Source organism: Biomphalaria glabrata, chromosome 1, assembly GCF_947242115.1.
Source record: "Biomphalaria glabrata chromosome 1, xgBioGlab47.1, whole genome shotgun sequence".
NCBI lineage: Eukaryota > Metazoa > Mollusca > Gastropoda > Planorbidae > Biomphalaria > Biomphalaria glabrata.
This window is the reverse complement of record NC_074711.1, coordinates 15,185,443-15,213,081: the sequence shown is the minus strand read 5'-3', so window position 1 is coordinate 15,213,081 and position 27,639 is coordinate 15,185,443. Positions and strand designations below refer to the sequence as shown.

General features: G+C 33.9%; 1 protein-coding gene across 7 annotated transcripts; it reads left to right on the top strand.

The window, feature by feature from the left end:
* Positions 1–1,287: 1,287 nt before the first annotated feature.
* On the top strand, positions 1,288–26,373 carry LOC106073100 (GATOR complex protein WDR24-like). Of its 7 annotated transcripts, XM_056024245.1 has the most exons (21): positions 1,288–1,529; positions 3,350–3,444; positions 4,607–4,882; positions 5,171–5,271; positions 5,890–5,997; positions 7,025–7,141; positions 7,371–7,448; positions 7,572–7,678; positions 9,015–9,149; positions 9,301–9,435; positions 9,759–9,972; positions 10,837–11,004; positions 11,434–11,534; positions 11,688–11,810; positions 12,816–12,948; positions 17,719–17,796; positions 19,660–19,823; positions 20,346–20,594; positions 21,033–21,135; positions 21,926–22,118; positions 22,541–26,373. In XM_056024245.1, exons 4-21 carry the CDS (start codon positions 5,235–5,237, stop codon positions 22,674–22,676), a joined length of 2,379 nt encoding a protein of 792 aa, XP_055880220.1. In that variant the 5' UTR covers positions 1,288–1,529; positions 3,350–3,444; positions 4,607–4,882; positions 5,171–5,234; the 3' UTR covers positions 22,677–26,373. The 7 variants fall into 7 exon arrangements, with proteins under 7 accessions (XP_055880220.1, XP_055880212.1, XP_013089026.2 ...); XM_056024237.1 differs by lacking the exon at positions 3,350–3,444; XM_013233572.2 differs by lacking the exon at positions 4,607–4,882.
* Positions 26,374–27,639: the final 1,266 nt, after the last annotated feature.

The window sequence follows — 27,639 nt, the reverse complement described above, 5'->3', positions numbered from 1 at the left end:
CAATAATTTTCAATTCGAGACTACTCACTCAAACCGAAAATTTTTAAGACACTCTCAACTATCTGTAATAGTCGGTTGGACATCGCTGAAGCCAGTATTATCTTTGCCGAAAGTGTATGTGCTCAGATTTGGAGATAATTAGTGCAGATCCATCTTTTTTGTTTTCGTATTGGACAGTAGGCTACAATTAGCAGGCTTTCAGTTATTTCGAAATATTTGATAGAGGCTGTATGATATTTTTATTGAATTAAGTGAAAAAAAGGTAAGGGGGAGGGGTACGGCCAAAGTATTGTGTCAGCTTTACGATTTGCAGGATGTACAAAGTAAAAAGGCCCAGTCCAAAAAAAAAAAAATATATCAAATATTTCGAAATAACTGAAAAGCAGAAAAATAGTCAACTAGTGTAAATAGGACTATTCGTTAAGCCGGAGATTTTTTAGATTGCGGGGGGGGGGGGGGGGTAAGAAAAATTATACTCGAATTTCCGGGCGGTCCAAGTTATAAGTTTCAAGTTTGTCGTCCCTGAGAACTGGCAAAAAGGAGTAGGCCTAATTGTAAAGTTTCCTAAAAAGGGCAACTTGGCAGACTGCAACAACTGGAGGGACATTACTCTCTTTTCTGTCCCAGGCAAAGTTTTCAGCACTGCACTGTTCTGTTGAGTCTGTAGACGAGAGGCTCAGAGAAGATCCGCCAGTGTGTGAGACATGGAAGTTATCTGCCAAAATTGAGAAAAGACAATGTGGCTCAACAAAAATGGCTGAGGCGGATTTTGGGAGTTAATTATATAGATAGGGTCTCAAACAAGGAAATCCTATGTCGAACACTTAGTGAGGTTGTGACAGAGCTCGCATGAGGTTTGCGTGACATATTCTCCGACAAAATGAACTGCACATGGAGGCCAAAACGAGAAAGCGCAAACAGGGATGTCCTCGTATAACTTGGCGCCACACCCATGGAGAACATCAGAACAGTGGACACCAGAAAAAGGAGGAGGCTTCAGACATTGCCAGTGACAGATTTTTGTGGAGACAGCATTTGGTGCCCAATGCGCCAAACGGCGCTGGAGGACCTAAGTCTAAGTAATAAGTAAGTCCAAGTTGTAAGTAAGAAAAATGAGAGGGAGGAGGGTCCATGGCAAAAACAAAAAATATATTCAGTGACCAAATCAACGGGCGTAACCGATAAGTAATGCTAGTACTAGACTAGTATGAACTAGACATAGACATAAAATACGATTAGGTCTATCATCATCACTCTATGGAACTAGATTTGTCTGTACAGGAAACAGGAAATGCCCAAACAGCTGTTTTCTTTCAAAATGAAACTGACATATATAAATATGAAACTTAGAAACTATACTACAGACCTAGATAGATACTAAGATAGACTCAAAAACAATAAGTCAATATTAGTGTATTATTTTGTATACTAGCATCTAGATCTAGATATAGTCCAGAATCTAGAACTAGATGACATTATATCTAGATCTAAGTAATAGACAAAAAGAAGTAATAGACAAATAGAAGAAGGTAGAATCTAGCAATTCTAGTACTATCTATAAGTAACTAGTAGAGATCTAGAATAATAGATCTACTCTACTATTTTATTAACTAAAATTAGGTTGTTTTTATTTATTAGATCTAGATCTAGATCTACTATGATTATGATACTATTACTAGAGTATATCTAGATAAAAGTAGATTCTAGATATAGTAATCATCTAGATAGTAGATAGATTATTCTAGATTTATTCTAGATCTAATTATAATTCTATCGCTATCTTTAATTTTAAATTTAAAGTTTAAATGATCATCTACCAGAATAGTATAGACTCTAGATTGACTAGATCTGATCTATTCTTTATTATTATAATTATAGTATACATAATTTTATAATAATAATTAATCATAATATTATATAAGTCTTGAGTATATATAACAGCAGTTCTCAACCTTTTAAACTCGGCGACCCCTTTTTACAATCCACCATTATACCACGATCCCCCCCCCTCTCAACACACATGCAGCAATAGAAGAGTAGACAATAAAAATCCATATTTTCGATGGTCTTAGGCGACCCCTGGCCAATCGTCAATCGATCCCCAAGGGGGTCGCACCCACATGTAGAGAACCCCTGCTATATAACTATTATACTTATAGATTTACATAATTAATTATATAGATCTATGTATATTTAATATTTTAATATTACTTAGATCTAGCATCTAGAGATCTATACTTTATATAAGCTACTGACTACTGTAAACTTTAAACTAGTCTAGATCAGATCAAGCATCTACACTCCCACTCAGCAGGTTACATAGTCACTCTATCATAGTGACATAGTCGTCATAATCATAGATGATACTTAGTACTACACTCATTACACTTCATTAGATTATGATTACTTAATTTAGATTCTAGTATAGCTTCATAAGTCTCTACTGTTAAAACATTTAATTAAGAGGTAATAATATATCAATTATTATATTTATTTTTATATATTTAATCTATACTGTCATAATTATAGATCTAATTATGATAATCATAAATGGAGATCTTTCTTATACTTATACTTTCGATAAGTCCAGTAGGGAATCAGCGCTAAAGGTGCCATTAATCCATTGATCATTGGAAAGGCTTTTATCAAACGAACAGGCCTGGACTGGGAGTTCTTCACCCTAAGTCCTGTCTGAGGGCTCCCAGCAGTAACAGCCATGGACCAAGTAAGGAGATCTACCATGTCACAACGCACCACGACTTGTTCCTGGTTCCCACTTGCTAACCAGCGCTAACCATGGGGAGTTTGCCTCATATTCCTATACTGTAACCGCCACTCCAGCTAACGGGACACTGATGTCAGCCACCTTTGTGAAATGAAGATAATTATGTCCTGACTCAAACCTTCAAATTGTGAAAAGATGGTGGCAGGTTGGCTTAAATCCTGGACATCAAGACAAATTTAACAGACCATGAAGATGATTTTGACTCGGGGCATTAAGACAAATTTAACAGACCACATGACCAGGCAGCCATCTATAGTTTCAGATTTTAGTAGTTCATAGTTGTAGATTGATTTAACTTGTAAGATCTAGATTTGATTTATACCAAGATATGCCTGTTGGCATTTTTCTTGTTTCTGCCTTCTATAAATGCTATCCTTGAAATGCTCTAATTCTATTGGAGAACGTCATGCACACCTCAATAAGCGGTAAAGTGCCCGATGGACATAAGATTTTTTGTTTGTGGCCCAAACTCTGTTACATTTAGCTTCATTAGCTTCAGCACATGCATGAGCTGTTATTGGCTAATGAGTGTGTTTAAAATGTGGATTTTTGTTTCAAAACCAGTAGGTTTGTTTGTCCTTTGGAAAAGGCTCCAGCCTTCTTATTGAGCATACTACTTCATGACTGATAGCGCCATCATTTGAAATGCTGCTGTCTAGGTACATAAATTTATCTAGCTGTTCAGGTTCTAACTGACAGAGTTTTTGTTTTATACAACTTTATATGTTACAAATTTTGAGTGCCTCTATATCTAGGCTCTCCATCATGTCTTGCATGCATAATTTAATGTAAAAATCGGTTAAAATATCAATAACAAGTTTTAATTATACAGATATTTAATTGATTCTGTTAACAAGCTGTGATTTCTACTAATAAATTGGTGAAATAATCTAAAAATAGGTTGAAATATAAATAATTAGTATATATTTTTTTAACATAACTAATAAATTTGTATACAAATTGTGTGATTTCTTTACTAAAATTCATCCCCTCCCCTTATCTAGGCTCTCCATCATGTCTTGTATGCATTTTCTTGTAACCCTAAACAGAGCAACATCATTAGCAAAGTTTAAGTCAGATGATTCAGTTCTTGAATAAAATACATAAGTCTCATTGTTCTCATCATTATATAGTTGGTAGCTAGGAGTAAGAGAAAAGGAGACAGGATGCACCCCCCATCTTACAACTGTCTAAATGTTATAGAACTCTGTTATTCTTTCATCTGTTTTAATGTAGCAGCTGGTTTGGCTGTAGAGATATCATAAGATTTGGATAAATTTTTCAGGGATGCTTTATTCCCTTGTTATTTTCCTTCCCATAATGATTCTTGGTGGACATAATGATACTTATCCCCAATCCCCTCTTCGGAATCATGTCCTGAATATATACATCATGAACTATTTATTCAGTCAATGTTCATCACAATTCACAGATTCCAAGAACATCTAGTTGGTAAATTTCCAATTCTTTCAGAAGCTTGGCCTGTTTGCCACATTGGTTCAAGGTCATTCCATTCTTTGTGCCAATTAGTTGTTGTTGTTGTTTGTTTTGTTTTTTTGTTTTTTTGCATTGAAAAGTTTTACCATGTTGGACTTCTGCTGGATTTGGCCTAATGCACTAGCTATATTTTAAATGATCTCTTATGTTAAAAGTTTTCTGATTCTGCATGTTAGCTAATGAACTTTTGTATTATTAAGTCAGTTATTATTATTATCATGACCTATCAATGTGAATATCATACTTTTATATGGCCTATATCTCTTCTAAACTAGTATAAAGATCTTGTCATGTAAAAGTTATAAAAGTAAAGTTCACTTTCAGGCCTTGCAATCTATGATGTTTCTATGGCCAACAGTTATCATTTGTCATTTGACCAGCACTAAGACCAACCATTTGTCATTTGACCAGCGCTAAGACCAACCTTCTTCACTTACCCCAACTAATGTCAGGTACCCATTACTAGAGTTGGGTGGACTCAGGGATGTCCTGAAAATGCTGAAGATTCAACTCCAAGTTTTCACCATAATTTTTCAACTAGACACCCGTCATTTCAAAAGCCAAGCACTTTATCACTTAGCCACCTTGCCCCATAGGCATGTATGTGGTAACAATTATTTTTTGCATTATAGTTATATAATTTTCAGATCAATTCTATCAGTGCCATGAAATATTTATGAAAAAAAACAGTAATGCTTTTTATAAATGTACAACGTCAGGTAGATTACATGAGCTAGTAAGCTGACCACTACTTTGATGATTGTTTACTGATTTTGCACATTCCATTTTTTTTTATCTTCTCATACAATAGTAATGAGTTTTAAAAGTTTGTTTTACTTTAGAATTTACTGACGCATTCTCAGAGTAATTATACTATTTAATCCACAGGAAGTGTTTTGACAATTGAAAAACTTGATCCAGTAGACTTTTACTAGTTTGGCAGATAGAGAAAATGCTTTCAAATGTGTCTAAAAAAGTTCATGACAAAGGTAGGGTCAATAAAACAAAAATGAATTAAAATAAATTATTGTTTAATTGTTTCATATACATAGATGCTGCATGTTAGATTTTATTACATTTATAAATAAAATAGCATGTAATGCTATTTCTTTTATGTAGTTTTACATAATCATTAGCATTCTTTCATACCCTTACCACAAGAGACAATTTGTTTTTTAAAAGAGGCTAATTAATTTCTTTTTCTTATGCCAATAAAAATTTTAGGAATATGATCCATAGATTTCATTTTATGCAGTTTTAAATTTTATATTCTTGTGTATGACTTACTCCTAGGTGTATAAGGCATCATTTAGTATAAGCTAATAACAAAGCTCTTGGGAGCATTGGCTATTAAAACTTTCAAATCTCTTGAGGATATTTATTACTTAAACACAGTGGCAAATCATTTGAGGGGATAAATAATTGTAACTCTGAGTCAAATCAGTTGACTGACATTCTCAGTTTGAGAGATCAAATTTCTTTAAAAAAAAATAAAAACAGCATGATCCCATAAATGTTTGCAGTTTCTTGGCAGTTCTTACTCCTTCAATAAGTAAATAATTTTTTCTCATGACATTGCTTTATAAATAATGTTTTAAAAATTATAGTGTCATCTGATGGTAATTATAAATCGATGGCTTATAACTGTGAAAGTCCACTGAATTCTTTGGCTGTAAATAAAGACTTCACTCAAGTCGTAGTAGCTGGACGGTCAGGTAAAAAATCTTTATTATTTTCTTTTTTTTTTCTCTTCTCTTTTATAACATCATTTTAAACCACAGTAGAGTTGAATACTTTCTGTTTACCTTACTTTTTAGCGGCCCCCGAAATGGGGAAAAGATGCTATTAGTTTTGTGCGAAATGTCTGTCCGTCCGTCCCATTTAGATCTCGTTAACTAGAAAAGATATTGAAAATCCGACATCACAATATTTGAGACCATTTCAAGTTCTGATGCAACGGCTACTTTTTTTTTCTGAAAGCGAAAAATCTAATTTTTTAAATCAATTATGCAATCAGTTTTTTAAAGAGAAAAAGCTAATTAGTATGCATTATAGGTTAGACCAAATTTAAAACGAATAGTAATCTTGTAAACTTCATTTTCCTGAACTTTTTTTTTTATTGTGGAAATTTTTTTAATTTTTTTTTGAGGATTCCAATAAGAGATTAAGCCTTTTTAAAACAATGAGATCAATTATAAGACATCAGTTAGGCCAGGGGAGGCGCGGTGGCTGAGCGGTAAAGCGCTTGGCTTCCGAATCAGGGGTCCCAGGTTCGAATCCTGTTGAAGACTGGGATTTTCAGCTTTGGAATCTTTGGGCGCCTCTGAGTCCAATCAGCTCTAATGGGTACCTGACATTAGTTGGGGAAAAGTAAAGGCGGTTGGTCGTTGTGCTGGCTACATGACACCCTCGTTAACCGTAGGCCACAAAAACAGATGAACTTTACATCATCTGCCCTATAGACCACAAGGTCTAAAAGGGGAACTAGTTAGGCCAGGTTCACATCTAACTTTACATTCACTTTCACCTATCCTTTGATCTGCGGGACAGTTGGGGCACTACACAAGATCTGTTAACCTTCTTTCTCCATTCTTATCTCTCATTTGTCATTGATATAATTTCATTTGGATGTTCATTCTGAAAATATTGAAGCCTGCCTGGGTGGACCACTTCGGGGGCCGATTTTGAGTTTGTGTTTCCACACAAACTGTCTTTTGTAACCTTGTTGTTTTTAAATTACAGTCTTCAAAATCCTGAACATTAAGGAAGATTGTTTTACTGAAAATGTCAATCTGCGTGTAGGACGCCACATCAATCTGACATATTCTGCTGCAGATGTGGCATGGCACCCATCGGATGGTAATTATTTCTTCATCTAATGAATGTTTCTTAACACCTACACTAGAGGTACTTTTAAGATAAAACAAATAGGCTTTTTGTTTACAAATTGATTTGTACAGATATATTTTTCATTATAAGTGCTTTACTTTTAATTAATTAATTCTGATTTTTTTTTGACATTTAAATTTAAACCCCAAGGCTAATGTTATGCTCTTTTTGGTAAAACAAAAACTTGTGTGTATTCCAGAAAACGTACTTGCTTCAGCAGCAACTAATGGCTGTGTTGTTCTTTGGAATCTTTGTAAAAGTGCTAAATCCAAACAAGGTAACAATTATTTCATTTTACAAAAGTCAATTTTGATTAGATAAACTTCTTTTCTTATGATTTCTAGCTTGTATCTTTGGACTTTTGGTTGGAAACTAAAATAAATTTCCTTGTTTCTTACAGCCAACATTTTCCAGGAACATAAAAGGTCTGTCAATAGAGTTGCCTTCCATGGTTCAGAACACAATCAGTTGCTTAGTGCATCTCAAGATGGAATGGTTATGATTCATGTAAGTGGTAGGAAATATAGTAGAGAGAAAGGTTGTTTTTTTTACACTGAATTATTTCAAGAAACAATTCATTGTCTTGTAAGACGAGTGGTTATGAACTATGTATTGAATTTATATCATTTTGAAACATTTCTCTGTACTAAAAAGAAATTAACAAATATTGAGTGAATGAAAACAATGCTTAAATCTTTAGGAGAACTTTAGGAAAATAGAATAGTGTTTTCCATAATTATTCAGTAAATTTACTCAATGTAATTGTTGGTTCATTCAAAGTTTAATCTACTACCTGTCTCTCTTGACTCATTTTCATACAGTGTGACTACATAAAACAACTTTCATCAGAGATTTCATTTAATGTCAGCGCACACATTGTTGACTCATATGGTAAAATAAATGACAGTCAAATCTAGTTTGAATCCTAATGGAGACTAGGACTTTTTTTTTCTTGAAGTCACATGGCTGCCTGGTTGTGTGGCATGCAGTTTGGACTGTCATTCAGTGGTCTCGAAGCTCCAGGGTTCAAACCCTGCTGACTGTCATCCCCTGTTGTTCTGTGAGAGGTTTGGGCTATATGTAATTATCCTCAGAATCCAAAGAAACATCTGAAACATGTCAAACATTTTACCAACAAACATATCACCAGTTCAACTGTGTCAACATCTATTGTTGGCAAAACTAAAGGCATTTAGTTGTTCAGCAAAATGTTTTGCTTGTTTGTTTATTTTTAAATGTTTTACATGTTTCTGATGTTCCTTCAGAGTTGAAGATAGTTTACTTCTTAGTCCAAACCTCCTACAGGACGACAGGGGATGGGAGTGGGCAGAGATCATCGATTAATCCAAACGACAGTCCAGCACACAAACCACACGACCAGGCAGCCCAGTAGACATCAAGTTATTAACCCATTTCAAACCAAGTAGATTTGAGGCCAGGACTGCTAAGTGGTGAAAAATTGAGGAGATGCTGCTCAACCAGATAGAGAAACAAACCCATGATTAATATCTAGTTTACTGTATTATTCTTTCTATTCTTCAATACTTAGCACATTTTACCATTCTTGACAAATGTTTGTTTTGAAGAAATAAACAGAGTTATTATTACTAGATTTTTTTTTTCTCTTCCCTTTCTCTGAAAAAATTCAGACATCAAAATGATTAAAGACTACACCAATACTTAAACAGGGTCTTGAGGCTTTACAGGACAAAATGAACTGGGAAACATTGTCAGCAAATTTGTGAATTCTTGCTTCAATATTGTTTTTAATCAATATCATTTCAGAGTAACACTTAATGTATAGCTACAATTCCACTCTTGAAAATTATTTTTCTCTCCCCAGGATATTCGTACTAAAGCTGGTCCCATCTTTAAATTTGGTAGCCTTGGTTCAGACAGTGCAAAAGATGCTCAGTTTTGCCCAGCAAACAGCGGCTATTTTGTGTTTGCAGCAGCTTATGAAAGTGGGACAGTACAGGTATCATTGTATGGTTACTGATATAGTTTTTACTAAATATATTTGAATATTTGTATCCATGTATAGAACAGGTTAACTTAGTTTTACACAGAATACTTTGCAATATGGTTGCTTTGTTTTTCTAAAATTAGTCTATTTTGTTTCTTATAAGACTTGGGATATGAGACGACCTGACAGAGCAGAGAAAGTGTTCATGGCTCACAATGGACCAATATTCTCTTTAGATTGGCACTCAGCAGACAAGACGCCATGGCTCGCTACTGCTGGAAGAGACAAAACAATTAAAGTCAGTTTTCGCACATTTAGCTTAAAATTTTTTTTTCAGCCTTTCTAGAAGATTACTTTACTTTGAAACTAAAATTAATAAGCATGCCATAAGTGCACAATTATTTGTTCATTGCACTGTGCTCCAGTCAGTTCAAGAACTGAGTATAGGGTGTCAGTGCTTTGTCATTTAAGCATAATGATTTCTGTGCTGTGGTGACACTAATAAATTCCTTTGTTACCTTTAATAATGTTTACTGGTTGATGTATATTTAAATCTAATATATAATAAGAATATTTACATTGACCTTTTGCTATATTGAAGAATTCTATAATTTATTCAAGATCTGGGACATGTCTCGTATGGATAAACCTCAACCTCCATTGCTCCATGTGATCACAAACATTGCCTCTGTGGGTTTCATCAGATGGAGGCCAAACAGGAAAAACCACATTTCTAGCTGTTCTTTGCTGTTGGATCACAGTGTGAATGTCTGGGATCTAGGTCGACCCTACATCCCATTTGCTTCCTTTGAGGGGCACATAGATGTCACCACATGTAAGTTGTATGCCTTTTCATTATGCTTGCTTAAAAGACCTTGTGATCTATAGGGCACATGATGTTTAGGTCATCAGGGTGTCATGTGGCTAGACCAACCACCTTTACTTTCCCTAAAGAATGTCAGATACCCATTATATATTGGTAGACACTCAAATCTTAGTCTTCATCGAGATTCGAACCCAGGTTCGGAAGCCAAGCGTTTAACCACTCAGCCCCCTTTCTATATACTATTTATATAAAAATTGTTATAATATTTATAGCTTCAAAATGTTTTCTTACTAGTTTCATCTAATTAATGGACATTCGTTTGATTAAATCATGTAGTTTAAATGTAAAAAAAAAAATGCCTATAATATGTAAAGAACTTTTGATTCCAAGAAAGAGGATGTCAAATTCATGCATATAGTTTAATTATTAAGAGACATGAATTATCCACACTCCAAGTCATGTGTTTTTTTTTAATCTATTTTAGTGTCTTCTCTAATTTCAGAAATCCAATTTCTTTACAGTAAAGTTTATTAATAAATGTATTTCAAACTCTTAAAAAGAAAATAAACTTGTTTGATGTTGTAATCTTTTAGTCATATGATTTAAAATTGTTTGTTTCATCATTTCAAGATCCCAACTAGGTTCGTTTGTATAGTTGTATATAATAAATATATTTTAATATTTGAAAAAAACTTCTTGAAAACTTGGATGAGGTAACTCAATAACTTGTCCATTACGTTTTCATCTAGTCATTTCAAATACATTGCAGTAAGAAGTTTGGCTTCCTCAGTTAAAAAATCATGAGATCTTTCTAACAGGAAACTTGCAAACTATTTTGAAAATTAGATTGTTTCCCATCTTGTGCTTTCTCAGGTATTGAGTGGAGAGATGATTGCCACACTTTTCTCAGCTGTGGTAGAGATGGGAATATTATTCAACATGTATTTGCTGATGCCAAGAGACCAGCTGACAAAATTAATCCCATAGGTGTAGACATAAGTAGTAATGGATACATTGGTGTGGCTAGTATTATCAAGAAAGGTAAATAGAATGGGTTCTATCCTGTTTTCAGTCTGTAAAAATTATGTTTACAATACAAAATTTGTTATAATGTTACATTTATTTTTTTTATTTCATAATAGTTTTGACTTATTGAAAAAAATATAATGCAGACAGGTTTAACCTCATTTTTTTCCCCTAGTTATTTATTAGATATTTTTAAGTCATGTCCAAACTCAATATTTAAAAATTGAAATTGTCTTTCGTTTCATTTTTGATTATTTTAAACTTTTCACTAGGTAAGAAAGTATATCATGAATTAATATTACATTTATTTATGTTATTGTTTCCTAAAGGTTTATGGAGCATGTGATAGGGTTACACTTTTCTTAAACCCGTCAGTATGTCACTAGCATGTCATGTAGCCAGCAGTTCTCACAAATCTATTTATTAATGTGATCCTTTCTCCAGAACATATCAACTCTAGTTCAGGAAAGTCAAAAAAAATCTCTAAAAGTCGACAGTTTACTGAAGCACATAGTGGTTTGCATGTCTACTCTGACTGGGATGAGGTAATTCAATAACCTGTTATGCTCTGCCTATTAGTCATATAATCATCTTCTTTTTTGAAGTAATGTCTGTATTTTATAAGATAAGATGTCAAATAAAGTACTATTTAATCATGACTTTTAAGTAATTTAAGATTAATACAATTTGTTCTACAGGCTCAGAAAACTATCATGCCCAGCTTTGAGGAAATAGCATTACAGTACAAACTTGAAGGTGCATCTTTGGTAGACATGTGCAAGCATAATGCTAAAATAGCTGCCAAATTTAAAAAATCACAGGTAAATATAAACTTGCAGGTTTATAAAAGGAATGTTCACATTTTCTTCCTTTTAAATCTCCATGAACTGGACATTAGTAAAAGCTGTCATTGGAATCTCTATTTAGCTGGATATTGATATATATATTTTATATAACTATTGCTTACGATTCAATGAGATCCTCTTTTCAGGTAAATGTATATTGCCTGGCAGCCTCTTTTGTTTTCTGAAAATATTTTAAATATGTAATTAAGAAAGCAAAATTTGAAATTGAGTAATTACTTTAAAAGTTTTTCAATTTGAATGAAGCTTATAACTTCAAATAGTTTCTGATTAAAATTGTAAAGAAAAAGACTAGATTATAGTTCCCTAGGAAAGCTTTCAGTTTTTAGATTCTTATCATCAAATGTAAATAACAAAAACAACTCAGAAATCTTGTTGAATCCACTGTTCCAATAATTTTGATTGAGCTAACAAAAAGCAGAAGTGAATATTTCTGACTTCAGTAATGATCCTTAAACCATTATCATTTATAAAATAGCTTAAGAATAGGTGTAATATTAGTTACATTAATTTAGCACTTTAAAAAAAAAGGTATTAAGTAATTTGAATGCATTTCCAACAATAAAATAGTTACATTGAATAATTTTGGTGATTGAAATATTTTCAACTTGAATAATAAGATATTTTGTAGTTAATTAAGGGCCAAAAACAACTAGAAATAATTGCGGATGAATCAAGGTCAGCTTTGAAAAGGTTGATCTTAATAATCATGATGTGGAAAGATTAAAGCATTTTTTTTTATATTCTGGACTTGAAAGGATGTTAGATCTAAATTCTCTATCAATTAGGGAAAATTACATCAAGCTATATGTTTTTTTGAGGAAAGTGTGGTAAAGGATCAATTAAATTTTTTTTAGCCTAATACATGAAAGTATACAGAAAAGAAGAAATAAACTACCATGTTCTGCCTTAAAGATCTCTATAAAATATGTTAATATACATGATTTTCAAATGTTCTCTCAGATTGCTCAGATGTGGAATATGCTGGCTACAATCTATGGTCCATTTATCAACTCACAGGCTCAACAGAGCCACATAAACCGTCCATTGGGGTTAACAAGTCCCCAGCATGAGAAACAGGATCATTCAGAGCTGGGTAATTTGAGTATTTTTTTTTAGATTGTCTTTTTTTCTAATAGATTTCTTTTTTATTAGATGTTATCTATAAAGATGTAACAAATAGTGAAAATATACTCAAATGTAATCCAGTTTATAAAGTTATTTCATATTTTAATTGTTATATTATCACAATACACTTAACAATACTGATGTTTAAAGTTACACTCCAATTTTATTAACATGAAACAAGGAGAGAACAACCAGCAGAGACTAATACACAGTGACTACACACTACTGACACACTTCAGAGTAAACCGTGAAATCGTGAACATACTGAACAATAGAACAAGGGAGACTACAAGAAACAAACAAACACACACACAACATACATAAACATAAATACACATATAAATGTAACATCCTCCGGTGTTTGAGGTTAGTTATATACATAGTCACTAGTTCTTGTGGATTTGACCACTCGGCCTGACCTAGTTGTATAGGTTGTCGACCTATGAGACCCGTCTTCTATATGGCTCTCAGGTCTCTGAGCAGTACTTTCATCTGTGCTGGGTGCATCCACAGGTGCAGGATTGTCAGGCTCGGTCGTACCTGTTAGTGTAGGCGCATTCGTTTCAGCAGTCAGTGGGATTCTTCGTAAGTGAAGTCTATTTCGGCGATAAACTCCTCCGCCTGATTCAACTTCATACGACCGTTGTTGTAACTGACGAGTTATAACTCCCTTTTGCCAACGCTCGTGGCCACGCGACCTTGACTTTAGTCTCACCTCTTCACCCTTAGCAAGGGGAGGTAAATCTTTAGCGTGGGAGTTGTAGTAAATCGCTGATCTCCTCTGGTTTTCTTTCAGCGCTTTTCTATGTTTCTGAGGATCCAGAACTTGAGTTTTCAACAGGCTTTTAGCTATAGGCAGCAAGGTTCTGATTCTTCTGTTGAAGAATGCCTGTGATGGGCTAGTACCAGTTTTATTCGGGGTGCTTCTATGATTAAGTAAAGCCATGAACTGATCTTTATTTTTAAGAAACAATGTCTTTACAGTCTTCACGGCTGATTCAGCTTTCCCATTTGATCTGGGATAGTGGGGACTGCTCGTCAAATGGTTGAAACTCCAATCATTGGCGAATTTTGCGAAGCTGTCCGAAGATAGCTGAGGTCCATTGTCAGAGACCACTGTAGATGGGATGCCATATCTAGCGAAATGGGCTTTAAGTTTTCTTATGACAGTTTCTGAACTAGTATTCTCTAGGCGATCAACTTCACAGAAGTTACTGTAGTAGTCCACACACACAAGATAGTCTTTGCCGTCAAGTGTGAATAGATCAACACCAACCTTTTCCCAGGGGTGTGTGGGAACTTCATGATTCATTAAAGTCTCTTTCTGTTGGTTGGGTTGAAAAGCTTGACATATTTCACAAGTTGAAATATAATGCTTTATGTCACCAGTCATTCCTGGCCAGAATAAACTCTCACGAGCTCTTTTTAGACATCCTTCAATGCCTGAGTGTGTAGAGTGAACTTCTTTTTTCATTTCTAGTCGTAGTGACTTGGGCACTACTACTCTTTCACCTTTGAATATAAGCCCCTCTTGGACTGACATTTCGTCTCTGAAATTATAATAAGGCGTTAGCTGATATGGTAGAAGATGCTTGCCTTCTGGCCAACCTTGATTAATTGTGATTAGAAGTTTTTGAAGCGTCCTATCTTTCTCGGTTCCTTCCCTTAGTTTCTGTAGTTTTTCTTCCCCAATTGCTAGGAAACCGGCCATATTTATGAGCTCAAACTCCCCTTGACTGTTTGCTGACGACTTGATATGAGCTCTTGAAAGTGTATCGGCCAGATACATTTCTTTTCCCTTTTTATAAATCACAGTTATGTCATAGTTTTGTATACGCAACATCATTCCCTGCAATCTTCGAGGAGCAGCTGAGAGAGGTTTAGCCATTATTGCTTCAAGAGGTTTGTGGTCACTTTCAATGGTTATATGTCGACCAAATGTGTATTGGTGGAACTTATCCAGAGCAAATACAATTGCTAGCATTTCTTTCTCGATCTGTGCATATCTAGTTTCAGTATCAGTCAAAGATCGACTTGCGTAAGCTATGGGTTTACTTTCCTGCATTAAGACAGCACCAAGGCCATTTTGACTGGAATCACACTGTATGGTCAATTCTTTAAGTGGATTGTAGAATGCTAGCACAGGAGCTTGAGTCACCATAGATTGTATGTCACAGAATGCACTGTCATGTTTTCTCGACCATGACCAAGGGATATCTGTATGAAGTAGCTGCCGAATTGGTTCAATGACATCTGATAGTTTGGGTAGAAATTTAGCAAGATAGTTCACAAACCCACAAAAGCGCCGAACTTCTTCGACGTTTGTTGGTTTGTTCATTTCTTTAACAGCCTTTACCTTTTCAGGATCAATCTTTAAACCATCACTTGTAATTAGATGTCCCAGAAATGTAATTTCTTTCATTTTAATCTCAGCTTTTTCTTTGTTCAGTTTAATTCCCACAGAGTGACATCTCTCAAATAATGCTGTAATATTCTTGTCATGGTCATGGGAAGCTGTCTCCCATGTGTCTCCGGAACCATAAACTATAATATCATCAGCTACACCAATCACACCTTCAAGACCTTCAAGAGCAGCATTTAAATGTTTCTGAAACAGTTCTGAGCTCACAGATGTTCCAAATGGTAATCTTCTCCACTTGTAACGTCCAAAGGGTGTCTGAAAAGTTGTGAGCAAACTCGATGCTTCGTCCAGATGCACATGCCAATAGGCATTTGCAAGGTCCAGTTTTGAAAACATTTTTGCGTTTGATAATCTAGGAAGCAAGTCTTCCATTACTGGAAGGGGAAAACGTTCTCTTTTAAGTGCCTTGTTAAGAGGACGAGGATCTAAACAGATACGGAGTTTCCCAGATTTTTTTGTTGCAATCACCATTCGACTGACCCAGTCAGTAGGCTTATCAACAGGCTCAATGATTCCTTTTTCTGTTAGCAGTTCTAACTCAGACTTTACTTTAGCCTGCATAGCTAAAGGTACACGACCAGATGGACATGTCACTGGTGTTATGTCAGGATTCACTTCTAAGTGTACAACACCAGGTAATTCACCCTGCTGATCATCAAATACATCAGAGAACTGTTCAACTATTTTTGTCGATAACCTTGGTAGAGGCTTAACACTTTCAACCTTATCAACACTTTCAAAAGTATGATAGTTTATTGTAATTAGTCCCATTTTTTCTGACGTTTTCTTCCCTAACAGGGGAGTTAAGTCATCTTTTACAACCACGAAATCAACATGATATCTTTTGTTGGTCCTTGGATTTTGTAGTAAGAGTTGTACCTTTCCAATAGGTATGAGTGTGGTACCATCATACACACGTAGCTTGCTTTGAGTGGGACAGATTTGTGCAGATTTAATAAGCTTCTTAGGGATGACATTAACGCTGGCACCCGAGTCAATCTGACATACAATCTTCTCACCAGCTATGATCATTTCAGCTTTTATGATCTTATTGTTTGGTCCACCTTGTACAGCAAGCACAGCCTCATCATTAGAAGATAATGAATAACAATCATCACTGTCCTCCTGTACACATTGCAGTTTCTTTTGGTTGCATTGAATGCCGAAATGATTTTTTTGTTTACAGATATTACAAGTTTTACCCCAAGCAGGACACAGTTCCTTTTTAAATGGGTGATTTTTTCCACAAAATTTACATTTGCGCTGTTTATGAGCAGCATTCTGTTGTAGAATATTTTTGCGAGACGAAACAGCGAACGCCTCATCCTGAGGTGGTGATGCATCAGATGTACCTGTCTCTAGTACGTTTAGTTGCAAGTCAGCAGCTTCATTTGCCTTGCAGATTTCTATACAAGTCTTGAGTGTTAGTTTATGTTCTTGTAAGAGTTCTTTCTTTGTCCTTGTGTCTCTGATGCCGACTACCATTCGGTCTCTTATTAATGACTCTTCCATGTGGTCGCAAAAATTGCATGTTTTAGCGAGTGTCCGTAGAGCTAGTAAGTATTCCTCGACGGTTTCTTGTGGCTTCTGCTGTCTGTTGTTAAAAACATATCTTTCATAAGTTTCATTTTTTAAGCCTATGAAGTGGTCATCAAATGCACATATTATGTCTTGTACATTGTGCTTTGGTTTAAAGGTGATACTGTTGTATACTGCCAATGCCTCTGGGCCGACAGTGTGCAAGAACAGTGCTTTGGCATACTCTTCATCTATATCGTTTATTCTCTATATAGTGCAATAGTTCAGCCACATTTGCTTGAAGAGCTTCCATTCCTCAAACCCTTTCTTCACATTTAAAGGAGGTGGAGGGTTAATTCTTGGTTTAAAGTTAGTTTTACTTACAGTTTCCATTTTAAACTTTTTAGAAAGCTGCCACCATGTTATATTATCACAATACACTTAACAATACTGATGTTTAAAGTTACACTCCAATTTTATTAACATGAAACAAGGAGAGAACAACCAGCAGAGACTAATACACAGTGACTACACACTACTGACACACTTCAGAGTAAACCGTGAAATTGTGAACATACTGAACAATAGAACAAGGGAGACTACAAGAAACAAACAAACACACACACAACATACATAAACATAAATACACATATAAATGTAACATTAATAATAATAATTAATAATAATTAATCAATATGGCAAAGCTGTTTTTTTTTTCATTAAGCTTATGAAAGTATGCTAAGTATGTGTTCTTGATTTCTATTTTCCCAACTTGACAAAACCTGATGATGCAACAAGCAGCAGTCAAGTCAGCTTTGAAACGTGGTAGAGACAAGGGAAAAAACAAACTGGATGCACATGTGGATGTCACCTCAGGTTAGTTCTGAGCTCTTCTTTCTACTCAAGTTTTTGGGCTTGTAGAAATATGCTTTGTAACACTGGCAGTCTAATAGTAGATCATTAGTATTTTGTTCAAAGTTTATTGAAAAAACATTATAAATACTTAAAAAATAGATTTTAGACTGAACTACTACCATATTGTCCCGCATATAAACTCGTGGGTCATACAAGATTTTACAAGGAATGGCAGCTGTGCGGACATACAAAGGTGCGGGGTTTACATCATTTATTTTCCACATAACGTTCAAACTACAAGAATGCCCCTGGAATGAATAGTCTTCACAATAAGGCCAAGCACCAGCCGATGTTCAATTTAGCCAATCGTAGGGCCCAGCTCAGCCGCAGCAGCAAATCTTTATCCAATATCACCAGATAACTAGGTCAAAAACTTTCTGTTGAAACAACATACTACAGATATGACCATGGGCTTGTATTTCACACGCATGTTGCTTGTTGGAACAATAACTGGAGCACAATTGCATCTTGAGGGACAGACGTCTGTTAAACTTTATGTACTGGTAGCTTACATCACACTATGCACATTCAGGGTATCTAAGGGTGCAGGTTGTATGATTTTGTTTACTTATTTTGTAATTTGTGTGGAGTATTTGCGCGTGTGTGTGATACTCGTATGCGTGGTTTATGCATGAAAATATGGTACTACAAACCTGTTCTTTGTTATATCTTAAAGCTTAACTAATGTATCTGTTTATTTGATTGTGGCTCTAGCCTTTTTTTTTTCTCTACATATTGATGCTAAGAATGCAATGAATAAGTGGTTGGTAGTTTGTGTTTTAAGGTTTAATGAATAAGTGGTTGGTAGTTTGTGTCTTAATAAATAAGTGGTTGGTAGTTTGTGTCTTAATGAATAAGTGGTTGGTAGTTTGTGTCTTAATGAATAAGTGGTTGGTAGTTTGTGTCTTATTGAATAAGTGGTTGGTAGTTTGTGTCTTAATGAATAAGTGGTTGGTAGTTAGTTTGTGTCTTAATATGGTAATGGGATTGTGAGTTGTACAGATCAGACCCAAGCACTTAGTACTTGAAGCTATTGAGATGACAGTCCAAGCACATACCTTATGACCAGATATTAGTGTATTAAAAGCATTATTGAAATACATAGTTTTTTTTTTGGCTTAATGATTGCTAATATATATATATATATATATATATATATATATATATATATATAGTAAAGTAAAGTTTCCCTTTTAGACCTTGTGGTCTATAGGGCAGATGATGTAAAGGTCATCTGTTTCTGTGGCCTAAGGTTAACAAGGGTGTCATGTGGCCAGCACAACGACCAACCGCCTTTACTTTTCCCTAACTAATGCCAGGTACCCATTGGAGCTAGGTGGACTCAGAGGCGCCCGAAGATTCCGAAATTATAAATCCCAGTCTTTACCAGGATTCGAACCCCGGTTCGGAAGCCAAGCGCTCTACCGCTCAGCCACCGCGCCTCCATATATATATATATATACACCCCCACATTATGGGATGTTTTTAGTTCTTCAACACTGTAGTTACAACAGAACAATTTGATTGCTAGCTCAAAGCATATTGGCCATTGAAATAGCCACATAATAAAACTTTCTTCTGCAGCTAATTAGATGAAAAACTTATTTCATCATGATTATTTGACATTTATATAGGGCTAGAGTCTCTAAAGCGGCATTTTATCTTATTTGGTCATTGATGTAATGTTATTGAAATGCAAAGATTGTTCAGGATAAAATTTTATAACATTTATATTTTGGTTTAATTATATAAATTTGGACTGTGATGATGGACCTGAAAACATTTTTCGAAACTTCATGTGATTTTGTTGTAATGCCTGTGCAGGAAGTAATGATGACAGTTCTGATGTTGAGGGGGAAAGTTCCGAGATAGAGAAGAACATTCCAGAAAAAACTTTGGAGGCCAACTTTTTATTTGGTGACGGAGGAGAGGATGAGGCCAACAAAGATTTCTACAATGCAGGAGGAATTTTAAGTGAAGACGATTATGTACGTAAACTTTGTAACAATATATACCATATTAAAGAATTTGTTAATAGTATATTTTGCATTTTTAGATTTCATTTTTATGGTATTGCATTAAAGTAAATTGATAGTTTTATGTTCTTTTGTGTCATTAGTTTAAAAAAAAAAACTAGACTAGATGTCAGTATTTAATTTTTATGATAAAAATTAATCAGAACATAATATTTTTAAAAAAGTTGTCTACTCTACAGTTCAAATGAATTTATTTCATGTAAAAACAGTCAAGGATTTGTTTTATACAAATATAATGTGGAACATATTTTTTAATATAAAGAAAGGGAAATCATAGAGGCTACATTTTTTTCTCCTATGCTAGTTACTGATTTAAGACTATCCAGATTTATCAAAATAGTATTTATGAGCAGCTACTTTATCTAAAGTCTCCTTGTGACACAGTTTGACACATTGTAATGAAACAGAAAGCCAAGACTAATGGTGATTTCTGTAGTTAGGCATCTACTTTTAGTTCTCCATTTAAATGTTCAGAATTGGTCCATCCAGCCTCTCCCATCCGAGGGCTTCCAATCCAGACATGACCTGAACACCATGATAGGAACCCACCCGATCATGATGGAGTCTGACTTGACACTGGTGCCAATGGTGGACTCCATCCACCCCCATGAAGACTTAGACCAGAACTGTGAGCCCACTCTGGTCGTCAAGAGTACATTGGAGCATGATGCTATGGACTCCTCAACTTCTGTTGCTGACCTGATCAAAAGTTTGGCTGAAGAGGTACAGTGTTGAGAATATGTTTAGTTGCAATAACATGACAACAGACCAAAGTTATAATGTTATTACAGGCTTAACGTTATATAGTGTAACTATAATTATGCACATTAACAATGGTGTTATAGGTAGTTGAAGTGATGTAAAAACCAAAAACATTTTGTTGAAAGGTTTTATTTGTCACAAATATTGCTGTTAGTTCAACTGTGAGATCAGAATAAACCAGCAGCAATAGCACAAGAACATTATCAAGATTTGTGTTCTTTTACAATAGAATTATTACAGTACAACATCTACTAAGTGTTAATGATTTTGTTGTTATTTATCTTGTTTCTGTAAACTAGTTGATGCTAATGCTAAATTTTAGGTAAAAAAAGGGAGTATAATTTGGTGTTGATAATTTTTGTTTCGTTATTGTTTTGTTTTGTTTGTTGAATGAACTAGGGTGATATTCAGACCTGTGTCTCTATGCTCGTTGTACTTGGGGACCACATGAAAGCACTTATAGATGAAACTTACCAGGAAAGTTGGTTCTATTCTTATATAGGTAGGTATGTGCTGTGTTGTTGTTGTTTTTGTACATTGTTATTGTGTGACTATTGTTTTGATAACAATGCTTAAAAAAAAACACAAAAACACTTTGTAATCAATTACCTTTTGATTAGGGTTAGGGTCTCTGTTTAAAGTAAAGGTTTATTAAATATATTGTGCAACATCATAGTCACAGTTATATCACAATGACCTAGTAATTTTTTTTTTTTGGATAGGAGTTGAAACTGAAAATTATGCAATATTTTTTTTAACTTTTTGTTTGAGTGTTTTTTAAAATCCCACATTAAAAATCCCAACTTTCACCAGAATTTTAACTTAAATGTTATAAGGGAATTATTATTATATTTTTAATATTTTCATAATCAAAGTTTCACATAATGTGAAAAATAATTGTTACTACATTTAAAAAAAAAGAATTTCAATATCATCAAGCTGACATGCACAGATCCAATATAATCCTAAATATGAACTGGTCCATATTAGACAATAATAAGCCCACATTTTCTCAAAATATACATTCCATTAGATCTCAAGTTTTTTTTTTGTCATCTTTTATGACCAATGTAATGAATTTTAACTTCTTCCACCAAATATAGAAAATGTTTAGCTAGACAGCATGCCACTCAGACACTCATTGAAGACACACTGGCATTGTCATAGCCTCCATTTTTTCTTAGTGTCAGAACAGTTTCTGACAAGTTCAAAGAGAAATATGTTTTATCGGACTAAACTGACTATCACAGTATAAGTGAGTGATGAACTTTCTTATGTTTCTACTACCCAAGATTTGTTAGGTCGTTATGAACTCTGGACAGTGGCTAATGTTGTGATGAAACAGTCCAAGCTGGCCTCTATCTGTTCCTTGAACCAAGAATCCACTGTAGTTCACACCATGTGTAGCAAGTGTTCTCGGGCCTGTGAGCGTGCAGCCTGGCTCTGTGACAAATGTAAACGAGTGACCAACCTTTGCAGCATCTGGTCAGTTTTTAGTTCATTGATTGTTTTTTTTTTTACATTCTGTTTTGTTTTGCTGCTTTTTATTTCCAACCTTTTGGTTTGGTTTATTTTAAATCTCAATCCAAGTTTTTTTTAGATTAATTTCTTGGTTATTTTTATAGCAGTTGTCTGAAGTTTTAAAATTATTTCATTCATACATCTTAATATTTTATTGTAGCTTGCCTCAATTCTTCTGATAAAATCAAAGTGTAAATCTAGACATCTATTAACATTAAAGTATCCCTCATTGGATATAATTATATCAGGCTGAGATATTATAATATTATAGAAATACTATCTATTACGTCTCACATGCATTTTCCAATTGTTATGCCTTAAAGTTATTTAGTTTTAAAGTGATGATTGACAATTCTCTAACTTGATATTATTGATTTTCAATACAGTCACCATCCTGTGAAAGGTGATATGGTCTGGTGTCAAGGTTGTTGCCATGGAGGTCACATTGACCACATTGAACAATGGTTGACCTTCTCGGACAGATGTCCTGCTGGCTGTGACCATGTCTGTGAATTTTTCTGAAAGAAATTTTGTTGCTATTGGGAAGGATCTAGTCTGCCAATATGTTACAAAAAAGGATTCTCTTTTCTAGTCTCTCAGCATGTTACATAACATGATAACCAAACTAAAGTGTGTACTAATAATTTATTTCAAACTGTGATTTTTGAACAGAGTGAGTCAAATGGTTGGTGTCTCAAAGGTTTCAATTTTCAAGATTATTCTCATGACAAATTTTTATTTAAATCATTGTCTATAGTAGTACAATTGACTAACAAGTAGCTAGAAATTGTTTTATATAAATAATAACATTAGTATGATCTTGTTATTTGAAGATTTGGGCTAAATATTGAGAAAAAATACATTTTGAGTCTTTGTCTTCTTCAAATGTATAAATATTAACAAAGAAAAATGTTAAATACCAGTAGCCGATCTACTTAAAGATGAAAATAATTCAATACTGAATAATGATAAATAAATAATATGACAAAATATATACCAAAAATAAATCTAGACTATAATGATATAAAACTATTTAAAGAAAGAGACAGGAAAGCTATAATGAAAATAACGTCACGTTACTCCTAAAAAAAAATTTAAAAATTTAACGTGGATAAGAACAAAACAAGACAATCTAAACATATATATCGAGACTTTATTAATGATCATACCAACTTTGTTATGCCCTCTTTAGCGCCCTCAACAGGAAATATGATATTAACAAAGATCTACTGTCCCTATAGACTTAAACTAAAATACAGAGAGAGGTATACTCATCTTTTTTCAAAATCCCTGTTCGGTTATGGAGTATAATGGTCAGTCTTCTACACACAAGACAGGTTTGCTCAGGCTCAACAAAACAGGCTCAGGCAGTTAGGCAAGGCAAGGCAAATTCTAGTACGGTTCTCAAAGGTCCTCTGGTCAGGTCTCAAGATCCCGGTTCCTCTCTTTGATGAAGAGTTGATGCTGGCTTCTGGCTTCACAGCTACTTCTAGTAGACTGGTAATACTGAGACAAGCTAGTGGTGCTGTCTCGAGAGAGAACAAAAACTAAGTCCAACTCTCTCAAATTGAAAAAATAATGTATAAAAATATACATAAATCACGCAGTGTAGTAGTAGGGTATACTACACTCGTGTGTTGTTGGTCAGGAAACACAGGAACTAGGAACAAAGTTCAAAGTGACCCCAACGGTCAACTGGCTACAATGTAGATCTAAATAAGTCAAGAGGTAACCTTCCATACGACGAACTTAAAACTGCCGACTTGGTATCATGAAATATCGAGGTACAACTGTGATGGACTGCCCTTCTACTCACTGCAAGACGATGTAAGCAGGAACGATGTAGACAAGAACGTCTAGAACCATTGGATTACACACTGATGAAGTTCACTGGATAAATATGTCTAAGTCAAGAATCACGATCGAGCTGCAGTCTAAAACGTAATCCACACTCTGACTAGATCCAGCAAAGAAAGAAATAACATGTAAATAAAAATCCAACAGTCTTTCAGCCAAAGATGATAAAAGGCCTACAATGTTCCGCTAGGCTGACCCACTCTTACTCTTAGCCTCGTCGAAGGGTCGCCAAATATGTTATGTGTGTGATTTATAAGATGTAGAAATGTAGATTACTTGATTCTTGATGTATAACTAGTCTAAATAATTATTATCAACTCAGTCTGGATTGCGGTCCGAACACACATACATATTAATGAAATAACTTGATAAGACTTCTAGAACTTGAAAATAAAATTTAATACAAAATAATGGGGCACAGTCCTAATGTCACAGTTCTAAAACAAAACTACCATCTTGCTTGCTAAAAGAGTGAGTCCGTTAACTTATCCCATAATTCCTAGCTCCCATAATTCCCTATTTCCATCCAAAATGAAGTTCTATTTATAGTCACGTCGCTCAAATGAACTCCCCGATAAAACTACTTTCCTTTTAAACCTATAACAGTAAAATAAAAAGATTTGGAAAAAGAAACTTAAAAAGTTATAATTTTTTAAATTCTGTACTTATTAAAAAAAAACTAAGACATTATCTCAAAAGTCTGTTTTCTAGTAATGCTGGTGATAATGTTATTATCACCTAAAGAACTAAGGATTGATTACAAATCCTAAATAGAGAAGACTGTACTGATTTTAAAATGCATTTATTGCTAGTACTCATTTCTACTTTTTGTCTTGTAAATATTCCCATATTTGTGGTGTAACTAGAAAGTCAAAGGTTGTGTATTCATCAAGTATTTCTACAAAGGTTTCATACATTTGTATCCTAGAGGCTGTAGAGGCTGGTATTTCTAAAGAACTACATTTAAAAAAACTTGAGCTTTTGTTGGTTTTTAGAACACTGAGAGGAAGGGAGGGCAGTTGTTTGCTGGAAGTTTGTCTCTAGTTATTGTTTACATTATTTTTTTTTATTCTACTCTTTCAGATAATGACAACATATTAAATATAATGTATACTAATTATTCTCAAAAATTTAAAATGTATACCCTCTCTATAATTATTCTTAAAAATTATAAATATATATACCTTATCTATAATGTAAATAGTATAACTTATTTCCAAGAAGTTTATTTTTCTAATGTATGTACATACACTTGCATTTATCTGTCCTCAGTTCATATAATAGGTTATGTCCCAAGGGCTTCAATTATTTTTATAGTACTTTTTAGTTTCAATAGAACTACAAATATCTATTTTATAAAAGATGTAGAAATTTTCTTTTGTATTACTTTCATAACAATATTTAATGCCAAATTTTTTTTTTCAACTCTAAAAGAGTCTAGGACTTGGTGATATGACCCTGAATCAGCATGACTTTCCGTTATTCCTTATTAGTTACTTTCTCCAGAACCAGCAATGACTCCCTCTTGGTATTAACGTACTTCCATGCAATATAAATAGTCCATATGTCATCATTGTAAATATTTGTTCTTGCTAGTTAAACCAATTGATGTTTAGTTCCAGTACTATGGCTCTTTTTTAATGCTGAATCAGTTCAGAATAATTTGTTGAAGAATGTATCATGGAATGTGTTTCTGTTAAATGCTTAGGATTTTTTGTTTGAGTAAGCTATTTTCCTCATCAAAAGATTCCAAAATTAAAAGGTGTGGTTCAATTCAAGCTACTTTTGTTAAGAGAATGAGTATGGCCTGATTAAAAATAAACTTTTGTTAAGTGAAAGAGTGTTTCCAGAACTAGAATGTTATTAATAAGAGATGGAATGTGGCAAGATTACTTTTATTAAGAGAATAGCTGTGAACAGATTAAAACTATAGAATAAATGGGGCCAGATAGAAACTTGAATTTTATTAAGAGAATGGGGCCAGATTGAATGACTTTTGTTAGCTACTTTTTAGAATGTGAATGGATGTGGTAGATTAACAAGATAAAAACTAGAAAGTGGTTTATTAGGAGAATAAGTGGCCACACATAGCCTACATCCAAAGTTATGTTTTGTCAGAGATTGAGAGTGGTGAAATTTTGACAATTTGACAGCTTACATTGAGTATATTCTCTGATATTGTACATGAAGAGTCAGTGTGAGGCATTGTGCATGTAGAGTCAGTGTGAGATATTAATTATCTCACATTAACATTATTTCCTTTTGTGTGAAAGCATGTGATGCAATGAGAATTAATTTGACATGTAGTTCTTTATTGTAAGAACAACACAATTTTGTACAAATTAAAACAAAAGTCTTTTTATGCACTTTATTTATTGATTTCTTTTCTACCAAATACTGAACATGGGGGAAAAAATGGATAAAAACAAAGTAACCCTTAACACCATTGCATGCCAAAATGACTAGAGAAAACATTTGAGTACATCAACTAATAATGTTTCAACATTACTTAACTGAATAAAATCTGCTTTGGAATGTGCTGGAAAAAATGGACAATATTGTTGATACGGTATTGAAAAGCTTAATTCATCCTAGCAATAATTCTTGGTATTGAAAAGCTTAATTCATCCTAGCAATAATTCTTGAAAATGTGCGTTATATATTTGGTTGACATAATTCAAACCAGTATCCATACACATAAGAATTTGCTGATCAATTCAGGATGTCAAGAACATGAGTAAATATTTTACTTTAAAAATAAATATAACATCGTATCATCAATATTAGTTCATGATCAAGTAATAAAAATAATAATCTTTATTATCCATAAGGAAATTTGTCTTATGGTAAAAGATAAGATTCTGTAAAGGCATTATATCAACAATCAGATCATAAGTAAAGGCACTATGTCAACAATCAGATCATAAGTAAAGGCACTATGTCAACAATCAGATCATTGCATAAAACATAAATAAAAATTCACATATCTGACACACTGCATAAAATACCAAGGAATGTTTTTCTTTGCATGCATTATTGGGGAACACTACTGTAGCAGTGGACAGAATCATGTGTTTAGACATTTTCAGCAGCATATATTATGTACACAAACATGGTAGAGATCAGATGATCAATCAAGTCAAAGTAGTTCAAATATACAAAATAAAATCTGCATATTGGGAGTAAAAAAATATTTTTAAAGAATGAAATATTAACACATAATTACATTTTGATTTACTTGCACTGTACAATGTATGGACAAGCAAACAGATGATACACCAAACACAGTATTTAGTTGATGCTTGAATGAAAACAAAGTTTAATTTTTAAAATAAATTTAAGAACCAGTTTAATACTTCATGTAGTAGAATATCCAATGTATTCAGTAGAGCTTTCTAATTAAATACAAGACTGAAACAACCTTTCCCACACACATGAAACTACCTTTCCCACACACATGAAACTACCTTACCCACACACATGAAACATTGAAATAAAAAAATACCCTTACTTAAATGAGTATTTGTCAAACTTAGCAACAATAAAAATATCAACATGTAGATAGCACAAGCCTAAACCAATTAATCAAAACAAAACAAAAATGATTAAAAGAGAGTTTGTGTCTTCA